The sequence below is a fragment of the Oreochromis aureus genome, linkage group 5 (genome assembly GCF_013358895.1).
Source record: "Oreochromis aureus strain Israel breed Guangdong linkage group 5, ZZ_aureus, whole genome shotgun sequence".
NCBI lineage: Eukaryota > Metazoa > Chordata > Actinopteri > Cichliformes > Cichlidae > Oreochromis > Oreochromis aureus.
This window is the reverse complement of record NC_052946.1, coordinates 30092139-30109647: the sequence shown is the minus strand read 5'-3', so window position 1 is coordinate 30109647 and position 17509 is coordinate 30092139. Positions and strand designations below refer to the sequence as shown.

At 38.7% G+C, this 17509-nt stretch overlaps 1 protein-coding gene across 2 annotated transcripts; it reads left to right on the top strand.

The window, feature by feature from the left end:
* The first annotated feature begins 5424 nt into the window (after positions 1 to 5424).
* Positions 5425 to 17509, top strand: LOC116315051 (protein SSUH2 homolog). Of its 2 annotated transcripts, none has more exons than XM_039612400.1 (12): positions 5425 to 5555; positions 11256 to 11336; positions 11412 to 11487; positions 11569 to 11698; positions 13808 to 13868; positions 14286 to 14407; positions 14655 to 14717; positions 14805 to 14881; positions 15171 to 15263; positions 15788 to 15893; positions 16316 to 16423; positions 17094 to 17509. In XM_039612400.1, the coding sequence occupies exons 1-12, from the start codon at positions 5471 to 5473 to the stop codon at positions 17232 to 17234; spliced, it is 1143 nt and encodes a 380-aa protein (XP_039468334.1). In that variant the 5' UTR covers positions 5425 to 5470; the 3' UTR covers positions 17235 to 17509. The 2 variants fall into 2 exon arrangements, with proteins under 2 accessions (XP_039468334.1, XP_031589067.2); XM_031733207.2 differs by lacking the exon at positions 5425 to 5555 and adding an exon at positions 8511 to 8532.

The window sequence follows — 17509 nt, the reverse complement described above, 5'->3', positions numbered from 1 at the left end:
CTTTGAGTTGTGTTTGTCCACTCAGGCATCATTCATACTTGCTCTGTAGGCAGTTCCTGTCAGAAGGAAGAGGCACAGCAGGTGCGCCGGGGGGCGGAAGACGGTGCCTCAGTGCCTCTCTCCTTCTGACATTGTTAAAAAAAAAACCAACAAATTTATAATTATTTATATTTTTATATGTAGGTAATATCCTCAAGTTCTTGATAACCACTTTTTCCTCTCTCTCTCTGTTTGTGTGTATTGTTTTGTCTCTTTCAAGCAGGTGCCGGTCCTCACCTCTGCAGTGCTGCCGTCTCCTGTAACGCTGCATGGTCCTAAGCTACGTTTCTTTCTTTCTTTCTTTTTTGTTCTTGTAGTTTTTGTCCTCAGGTGAGGTGTGAAGTGTCTGTGTTGTGCAGCTGGTCTGGTCTGTCTCTAGACAGTCCAGGCTGCACCCATCAGTAAATGGTGGAGGCTCACAAGGACAACACACAAGTTTCTGAACTCCTCTGCGGGAGGGTTTCTCCGACGAAGTGAGGGCCGTGAGGCACAGCTCCCCGTCCCCCGGTGACCCTGCTATGTCCACCTTCTTAGGGAAACCCTCTGCAGAGGAGCCGAGAGAGCCAGGAACTTTGAGTTGTGTTTGTCCACTCAGGCATCATTCATACTTGCTCTGTAGGCAGTTCCTGTCAGAAGGAAGAGGCACAGCAGGTGCGCCGGGGGGCGGAAGACGGTGCCTCAGTGCCTCTCTCCTTTAATATTTAATATTTATATATTTATATGTAGGTAATGTCCTCAAGTTCTTGATAACCACTTTTTCTCTCTCTTAGGGAATCCCTTTGCAGAGGAGTTGTGAGAGCTATGAACCTTTTAGTATTTTGGCCTCAACATCATATTTATATACAGCTAAATTTTCATGTGAACATTTGAACCCCACTCGGTCGCGACAGATGGCCACCCCTTCCTGAGCCTGGTTCTGTCGGAGGTTTCTTCCTGTTAAAAGGGAGTTTTTCCTCCCCACTGTTGCCAAGTGCTTGCTCATTGGGGATTTGGGGGCTTTGTTAAAATAACCGCTGATCATTCAGTGGCATCAGTTTTAGCACTCAGCAAATATGTAAATGGATTATTCGTCATCAAGTGAGGAAACATCCATTTAAAACATATTCGCGAGTTGTATTTAGTTGTGTATAAATATGATTTCTGGGACACTAAGGCCAAACAGAGACTAATTTGTACAATTGGGTGAAAAAATAAATAAAAAATTTTAAAAGATATAGATGTGTCATTGTTTCATGTATATTTCAAATTGCACACCATTTGATTTCAACATATGTTTGTTACATTTGAAGTGCTGGTGTTATATTCTTATGATTTTGTCATTTGATGAGTATATCTTTCTGCCTCCCTTCACATATTTACTGCTTCTTGGCTAGCTTTACCCATATGGAAAAGATATATATAAATCTTATAAAGTTTGTATCTGTCTTGTGTGAAACTTGTATGAAAAGCATACAAGAGTGAAAACAGATATAAGATGCCTTGAAAAATTATATAAATGAAACTTGTATGTTTTGGATACTTACTAAAACAATATATGAAAGTAATGAGAAAGTGGCCATTTTCATGAGTAAATCATATAAGCCTTATATGATTCACTATTTGAAGTAGGCCACGTCTTATGCAAGTCTTCTATAAGTTTTTTCTATTTCTTTTCCATATGAGTAGTCATGCTAGCATCAACACAGGTAGAAACAGATACTCATCAGAGAATCACCATGCATCGGCCTATCTAAATGCAAATGGAAAACGCTAAAAATCAAAATATAAATAACTTTCAGATTACTAAAGCTATCAATGGAGCCACAGTTCCCATAGTGAAAACATTCATATCATGTTCAAGTCAGTTGTTATCCAATTTTAAAACGATAAAACAGAATAAAGACACTTCCAGAAATCCCTTCATTGTGGCGGGAATGAACTCTGTATAAGTTCCGGGTCAATCTGCTGCATCTCCCCTGCTACATGTCATCCCAGAATGCATTGTGTGCGAAAAGACATGGGCCGTTTCTCAATTCTCAAGTACGCGAGTACGTACTCGCGTTCTCGGCGAGTACGTACTGGCCGAGAACGCACGGGAGTACGGACTTGCCGAGAACGCGAGCACGGACTCGCGATTTGTACAATTGGAACACCAGCGTACGTGATGATGTCACAGGTCCGGAGTTTTTACTGCCGTCCCCACTTAATTTAACTGTGAGTAACATGTTATGAAGCTTAACTTTAATCACAGCCAAACCGGTTTACTCAGGAACAAATAAAACAGTGAAATAAACCAAACATTAACATTTAGAAGTGATCTAAGTGACTTATGTATCATTTTTAACCTCAGTAGTGAAACCTCTAATAATAAAAATAGTGTACATGTACATACGTGTACATACCTTAATAAAAACAAGCAGGTGAGATGTTAGAACGCTTTTATTTCTATTTTAGTGGACAGTCAATACTATAGACAGCTGCTGGGGTTTGTTTAACCTGAGTAGTGAGAAGACCGCGAGTGGGGGGGGGGTTGAAAACGATGTGCCGGGAGTCCGCTGTTGAGTTTTGGACGAAATGCATTCTGGGATATTTAGCTGTACCAAGTCCACACCGATGCATGCTCGATAAAACGGGCGGAGCGAGAACACATCCGGGACTTTTTCGCGTTCTCGGCTTGATGCGTACTTCGAATTGGAACAGTACTTGGTCTCCGACTGATGACGTATCACGAGTACACGAGAACGCAAGTACGCACAAGTACGCATATTGAGAAACGCCCTTGGGCTGTATCCCAATTCAGGGTCTGCAGCCTTAAAGGCCGCATTTTAAGGCCGATTACGTCACAGCGATGCGACGAAGGCTGTCCCAATTCAAAGGCTGCTCGAAATGCGGCCCTCAAATGCGTCCTTCATTTACCTGAATTTTAAGGATGTGGCGGTGTAGACTTCGTGGCCCAACATATCCCAGAGTGCATAGCGCGGCGGTGGGTGTGGATAATTTTGGCGGAAGAGGGGCGCCCGAAGAGTAAACTTGTAAAAGTAAGTACTGAATATGATGTCACTTATTTATGTGCAAATGTTTAATAACGAAGAACATTAAAATATTACTGTTGGCCACATGTCGGCAAAGTTATGTGACATTAGTGACGTTTGTACTAACTTGGTTTTAAAGCCTTTACTTTAAAATATACGCCGTTCAATAGTTGACCTTAATCTTACAGAGAATGTGATGATTTCATGGATATTTAAAGTAAGCACTGAGAGAAATTTAGTAATGCCAACATATTGAAAGAACAACATTTGTCTCTTATATATAATACATTTGTATATACAGTGTCAAAGGAACCTGTCTTTGAGTGAAGATTTAAGGTGACAGGAAATATAAATAAATGCAGCTTGAATCTTTACTGAAGCTCAGTAATTGAAACGGAGTTCATTCACTGCTGTAATAACTAATACTGATTGAAATAATAACTTTAATATTGGCCATATTATATTTACATTACCAAAGCAAGATGACTCATGAACAACATTAAGTAATTGTTATTAACTAGCTAATCTTAAAATGACTGTTCAGTACAGAAATGAAGCCCAATAATCATGATTTCACAGTCCCGTGGTCTCAGCCTCAGACACTTATCAAATCAAAGCTCATGCAGAAACAAACAAACAAATGAAGAAGAATTTGAAGATTTTCTCCTTCATTTCTGTCAAACCAAGCTGTATGAAACGTTTCCAGCTGTTAGTATGATGGTTGCTAGGCAACCTGGGCGGCGCGACGGAGGCTAGACCTCCCATTTCACAAGCCTACAAGCATCGCACTTCCGGCCTTAGCGGTCTGAGTACGCGGCCCTTGTGGACCGTTAAGGCTGCGTACTTTAAGGCTGCAGACCCTGAATTGAGACACAGCCATGGACGCTCCCACGGCTCCAAAATAGTTTTAAACAACAAAGATTTATTGAAAAACAAAAAATTTGTAGTTATTCTCAAGTATGTTTTTATGTAGTGGAGATAATTTGTAACATATTTAGAGTAACTTGTCATAATAGTCGGGGTTCCTTTTAAGACACCTCTCTGTCACTTAACCACTGCCTAGGCATGCTGTAAAATGATTCAAATCAATAAATTATTCTTAGTTTTATGTAAGGGGATGTTGTAACACTTCTAAAATATGTTACAACCCACCCCACCTCTGTCATCAATTGTTTAGCTAACTGTATTAGCATAGTTAGCCCAAGGGGGTGCATCACAGTTTATCTAAGAAATCAGAATTTAATCTCCTGTAAGCCATATAATTTTATCTGCAAACACAGTTTTGTGTTGTTACATCAAAATCCTTTTTTCTCAATAAAATCTGCATGCCCTATTTCTAGCCTTGAAGTCAGGGATAGAAGTGGGTAAACACTGAAATGATCATATGACTCCTATCTTATTGTTGATTGATGGAATTGGGGGTGTTGCAACTGTCCCCATGTTGCAACCATACCGTCCCCCCTATATACCCTGTCCAGGTCTCTCTTGGAAATTAGATTTTCAATCTCAATCTCAACAGAGACAAAGTCCATCAAGATTTTTTTCCACAAATTAGGATTTTTATATTATATTTTTTTTCTTACATGTAATTTGCATTTTTATTTTGAAAGGTGTTTTTTTTTCTGGAAAATTTTCTGGTCTTTTGCGACAAAAGGTTATTAGAAAATGCACTCAAAGCAGGTGATTTCCGGTATTTGCCAAAAAATGATTGGTATTTAAACTGCTGTAAACAGGTTTTTAGCCTATAATCTGTCAAACAAATGTCACACAAATCCCTCAGGGATTATATCAAATCATTCTAAGCCAGAAGGAACATTGGTAGAAGCTGCGATTAGTTTCCAGGTAAAAAAAAACAAACAAAAAAACGTCATTGAGAAGTGAGGATAAGGGGCCAAGAGGGGAGCAGAAATTGCGACAAATGTAAAGTCACAATTCTATATTCTAATATTTTAAATATTCATTAGGATACATACAATAATGCAAAGTCAAAATTGTGTCAATCCGGTTGGATACAGTCTATTCATCCACACTGGTAAATATACAAATAGAAAAAAAAAAGTTGGATTTGGATCAGGTTTCGGCACAAAAGACCCCAACGGCCGCGTTTATGCCGATACAACGAAATTATGATAAACTGAGTTCTAATAGTAAAGTAGAAAAAGCGGGATTTGTTTCTTGCCAAAGCCATTGGTGTATCACAATATAATGCTTGTTTTTCTGCGCTTAAAAACAGCCTTAACTGCAGCCACAGGATAGACCTTGGTCAGCTGTTTATTGAGCGAGTCACAAGCACACCGCAGGAAAAATAAAGATTTACAGTTTTTTGATTGTTTGCATTCACTGCTTCTATCTTTGATCGTTAACTCGGGGTAGGCGGGCCTGCTCTCCCACCAGGGGGCATTCCGAATTTCACCATTTAAATGCGGTTCTGGATGACTCTAACTGTAACGGATTCTGTGAGGCTGATATCAGCGTGGTTGATCTGCAGCAGAATGAACAGCTCAGGTAGGAACTGAAGCACAGGACACAGCAGCAGGCTTAGGAACCATCACGACACCGACCACAGAACCCCTGCGGGCTATTCAAAGATGCAGACGCAGGGTTCGGCTCCTGATAGTCGGCGCTGAAACGCTGTTACTTCTATTAATAAACATTCAATATGAAGATTAAGAAGTCAGAATCATGTTAAACTTCAGCATTCACTAAACTGCATTCATTTGCTGCTTAAATCTATTTTAGTTTTTAAAAGAGGAGCTCCAAACATGATCCACTTGTTTTCCTTTTTGACAGTAAACTGCAGATGAAACTCATCAAGCCATCTGAACCTTGTTTCCTGAAGAATTTGATGCAGATGTTTGCCTTTGTAGTGTAAAGAAAAAAAGAAAAGCAGAAAGAAAGTGGATTTGGGGGAAAATGCGAATTAACGGGATCTTTCTGTTTTGTACTTAGTGCAAGGGCGTAGATTTGGTTTTGGCATTGGTGGGGACGGATGATTCAACCACCGAACCCTGCCCTGTTCGTTTTTTTTCCCTTTTTGTCTTTGCTTCTTGATAAAAAAAAAAAGGGGGGGAGAAATATACTTGCCTACATATGCTATTCTACATGCTTTTAAACCATTTAAAATTACAATTCATAGTTTTATATGTGAATTATATAATGTTAAATTACTATTAAACAAATGACTGACTAAGTATTTTCGGCTTTAGTTTACTTCAGCCATATTCCATATAAATCAGGTATCATACAAAAATAAAAATAGAGTCATGACAATAAAGAATATGACTTTAAGGACTTAACAACATTACTTCAGTTATAATACACCAACATCTCTTATACATTAGCACTAAGGGAACACTGAATGACCTCGTTGTTTTTTGTCCACAAAACTACTCATCTAAGATTACCACAAAGTAAAAGATCTCTCAGCAAAATTATGCAACATTTTAGGCACACTATTGCCCCGATCAAGTCAGTGAGCTGGGATGTTTTATTCTAAGCATGAACTACTGTTACAGCAACAGACATGGACTACTGGTGCCCCACACAACAACTCAATGTCCTCTATGTGAAGGAGCCAAACACATGCCTTCTCCTCTCGTTAACGGAGATAAACTGCTGGCATATTTGTTTTACATCTATACTGTCCAGTCTCTCCTGGTGGACATGGCATACAGCAGCATTGTTTAATCTCATTGGAGTCACTGTTGACCTTAGCCATGTTTTTAGTCTTCTGAGAGCACTGAAGCTTCTTTCAGCCTCAGTACATGCATTTTATCCTTAGATTAAAATTATTGTTATGTGCTTGATGTGCCTCAGCTTTGGCCCTGGCTCTTCCCCTCTGACTGCACTAGGACATATTGCCACCTGATAAAATAACACATTAATTCGTGCCATATAAAAAGTGAGACATGTCAATTCAGATTCTTTGTCAAATATACACTAATGAATAAATTTACATCAGCAGCCTAACAACTGTCATGATAATAAATACTAATTAATCTATAGCACCAAATCATCAGTCAGTGACATGTGACCTTGCCTCTTCACCTCTGTCCGAGCTACAACATGGCAGAGCTGCCTCTGTCACCTGATAAATAAAACAGTGAGACATTCCAAATACATGCAGTCACATGTGCTTCAAATACAGTAATGAACCACCAAGTCATCATCCAATGGTTCTTCTGTCACCTGACAAATAGGACATACATGACAATAAGAATAAAACGGGTAGCTGCTTCAGTGTTTCTGTCAATTTGTGCAGATCTTGACTCATCAGTAATGTTTGTAGTGTGAGTGCATTTTTAAAACAATTTGTGCAAACTGCACTACAAGGTGGAATATTTGCAAAATCATGACTACCTCATGATATATTGTCTCAAAAATCAACCCTATGTGTCACCAACATTTTAACATTAGACATATAATTTTAACAGCCTCTGTAAACTAATATCCTGGCTTGCTCGAGGCTGCCGTTTTCTCTGACAGTTTCAATCTAAATTAGAAATGCTACTCTGGGAGACTGAGATAACTAATAGTGCTGCCTGTTGTGCAGTTACTTTCCAAAACACGTTATTCATGGTTAGATACAATTTTAGACTGATGTGGGCCAAAGCCTAGCATAGCCTGTAAAGTTATGAAGACGGACACACGGACACATTTTATGAGTTAACTTGGTTTTAAGTGACTTACAGGTTTCTTTGAAAAATACTTTCTTATATCAGGTTCTTCCTTTTTGCTGCCATCCTCCTCTCCTCCTTGCAGGTCCGCGCAGCGCAGGCTTGCCGCTGCTAAAACTAAACAGAGCTCCCTGAAAGGCACAGCCAATCACATTGGCCATATTTGTCACATGAGGTAGGACTCCAGTAGAGAACGTAATTGAACTCTTTCTGCACCGCTGGGAGAATGACACGTTGACAGATCGTGTTTTTTTTTTCTTTCTATCGGGTTTGGTTTTCTTTACTCGAAGAGATCAAATTGTGGGGACATGTCCCTTCCGTCCATGCCAAATCTACGCCCTTGACTTAGTGCAATTTCTTTTCTGTAATTTTACACATTTCTTACAATTACAATCCAAAGAGTCATACTGACATATTTCTATCATTGACGTCAGCAGTGTTTCTTTATCATGTAGAAAAACTAAGAGATACTATAAGAATTGCATGCATTTTTTTCTAGATGAATGCATCTCAGCTAAATGTGTAGTTAAATTTATTTCTATTGTTGGAAGGACCAGTGGTCCGGCCGCTTAAATTTAAAATGGGGTGAGTGTGGCCCATGTTGTAAAATTAGTTTGCCATCCCTGCTGTAGGAGCCATATGAGTTGTTCCTGTAGGAGCCATATGAGTTGATAAAGTGGGTTGGTTTAAATGGACTCACTGTATTGGTGCACGGGTGTGGGGCGTGTCTCATGGGTGTGTTAGGTGATAAATATGGTTGCACTCACCTGTTCACCGCACCTGATGTTGATGAGCAGAAAGTTAGGGTGAGCATGAGGCAAAACATTCTGTTGACCGCAGCTTGAGCGCAGCTTGAATTATTTTGATGTATTTTGACTGTAACTTGATGGTTTATGTATATTTATGCACTAATTGATGCCATAGGCCAAGTTGTAATTTGGCATAGTAATTGGTGCATTTCTTTGTGAGTTGCAGGTATTTGTTTGTGCAGTCTGTGCATTTGTTTAATAGTTAATCCCATGTGCTGATTTGTATATTGGACAGTTGCATATGGAATAAAAGGAGCAAATGGTACAGAAGTGTTTCTTATGTGTTTACTGTTGCGCGTCATCTGTGTCCTCATGTTTAGCCTGCTGCGGCCGTTGGTTGGAGGAGCCACAATACCTGCTTTAGACTTAACAAATAAGGACACATATGGATTGCTAAACTCTGAAAGACAAAACAAGGTCAGATTTTCAGTAACTGATTTAAAAATAAGTTTAATCAACTCAGGAGAAGAAAGGGAGTGCAGACCTAATATAATGTGCTCAATTAATGCATAATGGAAGTCAGGAAATAATCAGTGATGTAAATAATAATAATACATGATAATAAATCTTTTGAGACAAAGTCCAAATAGTCTTTTGAGATTCAAGTTGAAATGTAGAGATTAAATTTGTTTTGAGTCAAACAACTCGTACGGCTTCTATACCCTTTTCAAAATGCTGTGTTTGCATGAGTTATTCAAACTGTACTGAGGAAATGGAAAATATTTCTGTTTTAGCACATAAACACTAGTAACAAGTATAGGGCATTGAAGAGATGGTGCAGAAAACGGCATGTGGTCAGAAAGAAAAAGAACGCTAACCTAGAATAGTTCACCATATTTATACAAAATTAAATAGCTGTAAATGGACAGATGCAAGGATATGGATGTTAACACTGTCATGTTGAGAGAGCTAATCAAGTTGTTTTACTAGTTTCAGTTTTTGGAGTCTTTTTCTTCTAGATACTGACCTTGTGCCTTCGTCTGTAATCCCTCGTGTGTCAGGTTAACGTAATCATTGATTCTTGAGTTGCTGGAACGGGTGATGGAGTCCTTCAGAGTCAGTGAAAAATATTAAAGTCTGTCTGGGGCTTTAGGGGCTGTATGCACACAACCATTATTACCCTTTTCAGAAATCAATGCAGTTTCTTGTTATATCAGTGTTTGTTTATCAGAAATGTTTGTTAAAATTAAGAGATAAGAGAGAAAATGGTAAAAGAAACCTAAACTAAAAATGTTTACTCTAACACTGAAAATGGGGGTAGTATGACACTATATTAGGGCCAGATTGAGAAAAAAATTGATCTCCATTTGGAGATTAAAGTTGTTGTTTCAAGCCAAACAACTGCCACGGCTCTTATACCCTCTACAAAATGCCTTGTGTAGATGAGTGAAGCAAATTGATCAGCTGTCTTATTGTGTCTTGTCATACAACAAACATCTTTGAAACTCTTTATTGCACAAAGGGGTAGCAGTGGATATCCTTGCATCTGTCCGTTGACTGCCATTTTTATTTTGTCCAAATCTGGACAACTCTTTAAAATTTGTGGGGCTTATTTCTTCTGACCAGATGCAGCTTTCTGCACCATCGTAGTTATCACATTTTACTTTTACATTTTACATTCCACATTTACTTATCACATATCACAGAAGAGGAATAATTTCCTTCTAACTACAACTGATTCTGAAGAACGATTTCACGAACTTATCTACACAAGTCGTTTTGTAAGGTATAGCAGCCATGACAGTTTGTCCTGAAACAAGAACTGTTCAACAGAGTATGGCCTTCTGTGTATTTAAGTCCTCTGTCTCTCTTTGTTCATTGTCGGGTTGTCTGTATATCTCATGTCATGTCACTGCAAGTCTCAGGATTGTTTTCATGCTTCTTGTTCATGTTCATGTTTCTGGTCACAGTTTTCGCATGCGCCTGTTCAGATTCACGTCACGTTCCATGTCATAGTTTTCAAATGAAGTTTAGGTTATTCCCGTTTAGGTTTTAGTTTCATTTTTCTCCCAACTCGCCTTGCTTTCTGTTCTGGAAATCAGCCTCAATAAAAGGCCCGCCTTTTGTTAAACCTCATTCCCTCTCCCGTGTCTGCACCGCAAATACACCAGCCCGCCTGGCCGTGGCTAACCATAGTGTGGGCATAATCATTTTTCATTGCACCAAACATTCTTCTGTGCAGGAACAGTCTTATTCAGCTCCAGCCATTGCGACATATTATTCAATTCAATTCAGTTTTATATCACCAAATCACAACAACAGTTGTCTCAAGGCAATTTTTATTTAAAGATAAAGATCCTACAATAATGCAGACAAAACAGAAGAAAAACAAAAAACAAAAAAACCAATCAGGGAACCTCCTATGAGCCTGCACTTTGGCTACAGTGGGAAAGAAACTCCCTTTTAACTGGAAGGAACCTCTGGCTGAACCAGGCCCATGGAGGGGCAGCCATCTGCCATGACTGTTTGGGGTGGGAGGAGGAAGACAGGACAAAGACACCCTGTGGAAGAGAGCCACAGATTAATAATAACTGATGATTAAATGCAAAGTAGTGTATAAACATATAGTGAGTGGGGGAAAAAACGTGAGTAAATAAGAAACACTCAGTGCATCATGGAATCCCCCAGCAGCCTAGATCTTTTGCAGCATAACTAAGGGAGGATTCAGGGTCACCTGATCCGTTTGGTTTGAATTTTTTGTTTCTTGTTTTTCATTCCAGCTATGTACCCACCTGTCATGGCCCCCCAAGCCAACATGTTTTGCAATGTCCCAGGCTATGAAGGCACTGTGCCAGGAGGAGGTAAGAAAAGCCCAGTTCACATAATTCCTCACATTAATGCTGTTGATGTTACTTGAAAATTTGTCACTGATGCAGGAGGTTTCCTGCCCCCTCCCATGCCCATGGAGCCAGTCGCCTCATCCCAACCCGGCCCTGAAAATCTCGAATGGAGGTACGACATATTACCTGTTTCTCTGAGCTGCTCACCAACCAGTAGAATATTCAGGTTTAACACAGAGTTTGTGTTTTGTAGCATCCCCTCTCTCGCTGAGGATGAGGCTCGGGAGGCATTCAACAAATTTGTGTCATCTCATATCTGCTACAGTGAAGAGCCAGTCACTCAGGGAGTCATCACCTCCATGGACCCATTCAACACATTTAGGGTGATTAAATGTTCCAACATCACCACCATCAGTGATGCTGTGGACTGAGTTACCTCCATATCTGCCTTTACTATCTTGATCAGGCTGTTGCAGAGCTCTGGTTTGAGATGCTTTTATCCGTAGTTTTCCAAACATTTGACAAGGAAAAATAATTGAATGATAATGAACTGTTGAAAATCAACATGCATAATGAATTTTTTTGGTAGCACTTTCTATTGCAGCTAGGTAATAAAGGGGTAGTATTAGGATAACAAGTTGAAAAAGAGTGTAATAATGTGGTAATTTCTAAGTTATTACTATGCAATTACCAAAGTAATAACCACTTAATATCTAAGTAATATCATGGTAGCAACAGTGGTTACAGTTGAGTAATATTACCTAGAAATGTATGTAATAGGATAATGAGAACCCAAAAACTGCAGATAATAATATGGAAATACAGCTCCACAATAAAGTGGAGTCACAAGGAAGAAACAAGAATGCAATAATGCGGTAATTTGCATTAATTATTACCTCTCAATTACCTGTGGTAGTTTCTGTGTAAAAAGCAAGAAACAGAGCTGCAAAATGCAGCTGTTTAAATTTAATAACATATTAAGAACCTATTAAAGCTAACTTAAAGAAGTGTGGTAATTATCTTGAAATATCTCTGGTAGTTTTTGTGTAATAAGCAGGAAACAGAGCTGCAAAACTGCCTGTTTCCATTTAATAACACATTAATAGCCTATTAAAGCAAACTCAAAGTGTGTGATTATTATCTGAAAACTGTCACCTGACAAAACTGTGGCAGTTTGCCTAATAAAGCAGGAAATACAGCTGCAAAATGCAAAAAACACTGCAGACCAGTTTTACCACAAAATTTGTCATGCAGTAATATGATGCCCAGTTATATGGCAACAAACCGGAAATACATTGTATGGTATAATGTGCGATACTGATTGGGTTTAACAAATTTTGTGTAGGATTTAATGGGAGAGACATTTCTGCTCACGAACAACTATCTCACTTCTACACTTTTAACAGTGAAAGTGGGGGAAAAAAAAAATATTACGAAATATTTTCACCCCTACTTGTCTCCATCTTATACTTATTTTGATAACAAGATGTTTTTCTGATTCTACATGTGCATTAATACAACTTCTTCCTGATCCAGAAACAGACTGAAGGCTCATACACTACCACGCTGACAGGCAATAGCTGCATGAGCAGTGTTATTACAAAGTCCTTCTAAGTGATGACATCTTGAGCATGCAGAGACAAAATAAAGGCAAACATGTGATGTCAAAGAGGATGGTCTCAGTTCAAAAAACAGTTTCACATTAGTTTGAAACAAACCTTAACTTGCACATGGCTGACATGTGACCTGAAAAACCTTAAAGTGACATTAAAGTGTGAATAAAATCATAACACCTGTTTCCTTGAGCCACCATGTTCTGTTATTATAGAGCAAGGCTGGATGCTTTTTAATCTGATGGTAAAGCTTTTGTTTCCTGTTACCAAACCACTGCAGTTTTACCACACAATTTGTTATGCAGTAATATGATGCCCATATGAAACCAAATTGGAAATACATTGCATGTTACAAATTTAAACACATTGTGTGCAGGATTTAATAGGTTTTAAAAGAGTGACTTTGATAGAGATCTGCAGAGCTGTAAACTGATATCCGCTACAGTACTTCTACCTACATATTTATGCTTGCAACTATCTCACTTCTAGACTTTTAACAGGGAGAGTGAAAATAGTTCTTGTTATGCAATATTTTCACCCCTACTTATCTCCATCTTACACTTATTTTGATAATAAGGTGTTTTCCTGATTTTCTGACATGTGCATTAATACAACTTCTTCCTGATCCAGAAACAGACTGAAGGCTCATATACTAAGAGTATAGTGAGCAGTGTTATTACAATCATTGTTATTTAATCATAACGCCTGTAACATGTGTCTGACACAACAAATATACTTTTATTTTAACATGTCCAGCTTTTTTGATGCATTGAAATGTATGTTTCACTTTCACTCTGATGTGAAATATAGAGAAATTACCACAGTAATGTTATCAGCAAATCCAGTTTCTCTCAGTAAAGTCTGTTTTTTGTTCCTTAGTATCGTCTGGAGACATTCACTGAGTCCAGGTCAACTGAGTGGGCCCACAAACCACATGAAGGTAAACACACATTTTCATTTTAGCCATTAAAATGTCCATTTTCATTTGTTTCCTTGAGCCACCATGTTCTGTTATTATAGAGCAAGGCTGGATGCTTTTTAATCTGATGGTAAAGCTTTTGTTGTTTCCTGTTACCAAACCACATTTTTCACTTTGTTCTTGACCACACTGAAAGTTTATGGTCTTGTGAGGGATTAAAAACAATAGTGTGATACTCAGAGCCTCTTACGAATCAAACTCCAGAACAACTGATTAATAAATAGTGTTTTACCTGAAAGAGTTCAAGCTGGAAACACTTACTTTGGTTTTCATAACAAATGCCTCTTTTATTGATCCTTGCATAAACCTACTGACAATGCAGTAACTTATTATACTAGTAGTTTATTGTCATTTTCTGTGATCTCGTGTATTTAAAAGGTGAGCCTGCTGACTTTTACACCCAGCCCGCTCCACGACCATGGGAGGTCCAGGCCACACACCCCAAACTTTTCAGCGACCATACAGAGAAGATCCGGGTGCCCTACACGTCCTCCGTCGAGGTGGCTGAATAACAAAAGCTATCTGTCAAAGTGCTGGGTTACCTGCAGTTTAGTTCTGAGCTTTAAACTTGAAGATATATATACTTAAAGAATTTTCCAGATGAATTTTCATGGATCTTTAGTTGTCCATGAGATGGTTCTACAGCTCATCTTTTCCTGAGTTCATTGAGGCTTTAAAACCATGAACACATGAAATTTTTTTCCCTTTTGCTTATTTTTAACTTTTTGTGTGTGTGTTTGTGTTTAGGAATGCCACACGTGCCATGCAGCAGGTACTGAGCAATGCAGGGAGTGCAGTGGAAGTGGAAAAGTAAGGAAACTCTCAATAGTAAATAATAAGACATGAAAAGTCTGATCAAGGTACAATGAAAACATTTGCGTATTTGTGTTGTTGTAGAAAGCTTGCCCAGTGTGTAATGGTGCAGCAAAGTCCGATCCAGCCTGCACTCACTGTAATGGCACAGGCAAAGACAGGTACTGAATGGTCACACAAACTGAAAATAAAACAGACAACATACCAGTTTTATGACTGTGCATACGTTGGGGATATACAATTAATTACAGTAACTAATTAGAAAAGGATGGATGCCCTTAAAATGTCTAAGCTAAGAAATGCTGCAATCAGTTAAAGTTCAGTAATTTTTTTTAATAATAATGTAAATAAAAATAAACAAATACCATGTTTAAAAAAATAAAATAAAGCAAAATCTGTAATGTCTGTAAGTAACCAAAAATAATGAGTCATGTGTCTGTGTGTGTTTAGGTGTACAAAGTGTGATGGTAGGGGGAAAAAGCAATGTGAAACCTGTAAAGGAAAACGTCAGCTGCTGACCTACATTGAGCTAAAAGTGGAGTGGTGAGTACAAGTACAACAGCAGTTTCAGTGTTCCTATATTTCAGTGGCTTTATCAGAGTCCTTGAAGATTGGGTTCTTCAAGTGTCTTTTAGGTGTCATTTGGAAAAGTCAAAAGGTCCTGGAAGTTTCAGAAAGTATATAAAGAGTTTTTATGCATTTGAATTCATTTAACCTTATTCAACAAATGGAAGAGATATGTCTGTGAAGGTTCTTAGTCATCCATGTCATCATAGTCTAAAGAAAAGACGTTTCACCTCCCATCTGAGATAAGAGTTCTTTAGAAATAAGTGGAAGAGAATTAATGGTGGTTTGACAGATGCTTTGGTGCCCACTAGTCAATAAAGATTAAAATTACATGCTGCAAGTTTAAATTGAAATCAGTAGAAACTGTTGATTGTTTAAAGCTTAAAATGTATTAATTCATGTAACGTTGTATTCATTAGAATGTAGAGTGTGTGTTACATCAGCATTATATTTAATGGATACAGCATGAATATAGTTCATATCTGTATATTTGTGTTTAGGAAAAACCATGTGGAAGATTATCTGGTGGAGCAGAGCTGTGGTCTGAAGAGTGATGAGCTGCACTCAGTGAAAGGGAAGGAGCTGTTCAAGAACAGCCAGAACCTGGTATACACACACACACACACACACACACACACACACACACACACACACACACACACACACACACACACACACACACACACACACACACACACACACACACACACACACACACACACACACACACACACACACACACACTGTAGCTTCACTTTGAATCTTAATAAGATTTTTTTGTTTTAAATACCAAAATTTCATACAAAAAAAACTACATCTCAGTGGTTTCACACAGTCGTTTGGAATGTTGCATTCTATGTTTGAAATGTTAAAATAATCTTCATAAATTAAACATAAAGCCACTGCAGGAACTCACCTCAGACAGTTGTAGTTGAGGTAAATGTAAAGGAAAGGTTGGGGAGAAGGAAAAGACATTGCTGGGGTTAGCTGTGTGAATGTTGTGAATTAAACTCTCTTTCTTCTCTCAGGTCTACCCACTGCTTGGGTTTAAACCGCAAGCAGTCTCTCAGGCCTCTGAGCGTCTGATCAAAGACCATCAAACTAAGCATGGCCAAACCTCCAGGATTCTGCAGCAGGTAGGCCGACACACAGCTCTGAACCATCTTCTCCAGTAGTGGAGGGAAAGAAAACAGCTATCCTTGTTCCATCAGCAGTTAATTCTAGTTGAAATATAATGGATTCAAGCTGAAATTCCATTATTTGTAGTTGAAGCAGCAAGGAAAATGTGCAAAGTTTCCCTTAGACTTCTCTTTTGAGTCTATAGTGTAGTCTCCCCCAGTGGCCAGCCTGTGCTGGTGTGCCTGTATTACTCTGCAGTTTATTGCTTTGCTCTGCAAAGTATTTAACTTAACTGATTCCTCAGTTAGTCAATGGAAAAATCAATAGACTGTTCAATTACTAAAGTAATCGACTGCTACAGAAGCTCGAGAGATAAGGTGTCCTGTAAAGATAACTAAAGCCATCTTGAATGATTTGATGGTGGTTGAAGAGTTAGTTGTTATATAAACACTAAAAGGGGGAATTTATTTTTGGAATTTTTGTTAAACAAAAAAAGGACATAAAGGTTGTAAGCTGGTCAATTGAAGATTAACACAAATCTGAAATGTGGCTAAGAAAAGTGCTCATTACTAGATTTCCTTTACTCCTGCTTTCAGTCAATGCTAAGGTGTTCTGACTCAAGCTGATGTGCTCTGATACTGTTGAAAGTTTTCCTTTAATATACCTTCCTCCATCTCTCTCTTTCAGAGGCAGACAGTCGAGCTGATCCCCATCACTCAGGTGAACTACAAGTGGAAAGACAAGAGCTACGTCTACTACGTGTACGGCAACGAGCGCAAAGTCAGTGCTGACGACTACCCAGTGACCTGCTGCTGCATCATCCTGTAGACCAAAGGTGTCCGGTGTCCTGCAAGTTCTAGTGATTCCTTGATCCAACACAGCTGATTAAAAGGCTAAATTACCTCCTCAACATGTCTTGAAGTTCTCCAGAGATCTGGTAATGAACTAATCATTAGATTCAGGTGTGTTGACCCAGGATGAGATCTAAAACCTGCAGGACACCGGCCCTCGAGGCCTGGAGTTCAGCACCCCTGCTGTAGACTGACAAATACACCCAGCTGAAAGCAATTAAACATGTAATCATGCTTCTCTTTTTTTTTTAA

Excerpts from the sequence above, each read along its gene's own strand:
- LOC116315051 (XM_039612400.1), top strand. The coding sequence starts at position 5,471 with ATGCGGTTCTGGATGACTCTAACTGTAACGGATTCTGTGAGGCTGATA. Across the intron at positions 11,337-11,411 it reads AGGCACTGTGCCAGGAGGAG|GAGGTTTCCTGCCCCCTCCC; the intron begins GTAAGAAAAGCC and ends TCACTGATGCAG. Across the intron at positions 15,894-16,315 it reads TCAAGAACAGCCAGAACCTG|GTCTACCCACTGCTTGGGTT; the intron begins GTATACACACAC and ends TTCTTCTCTCAG.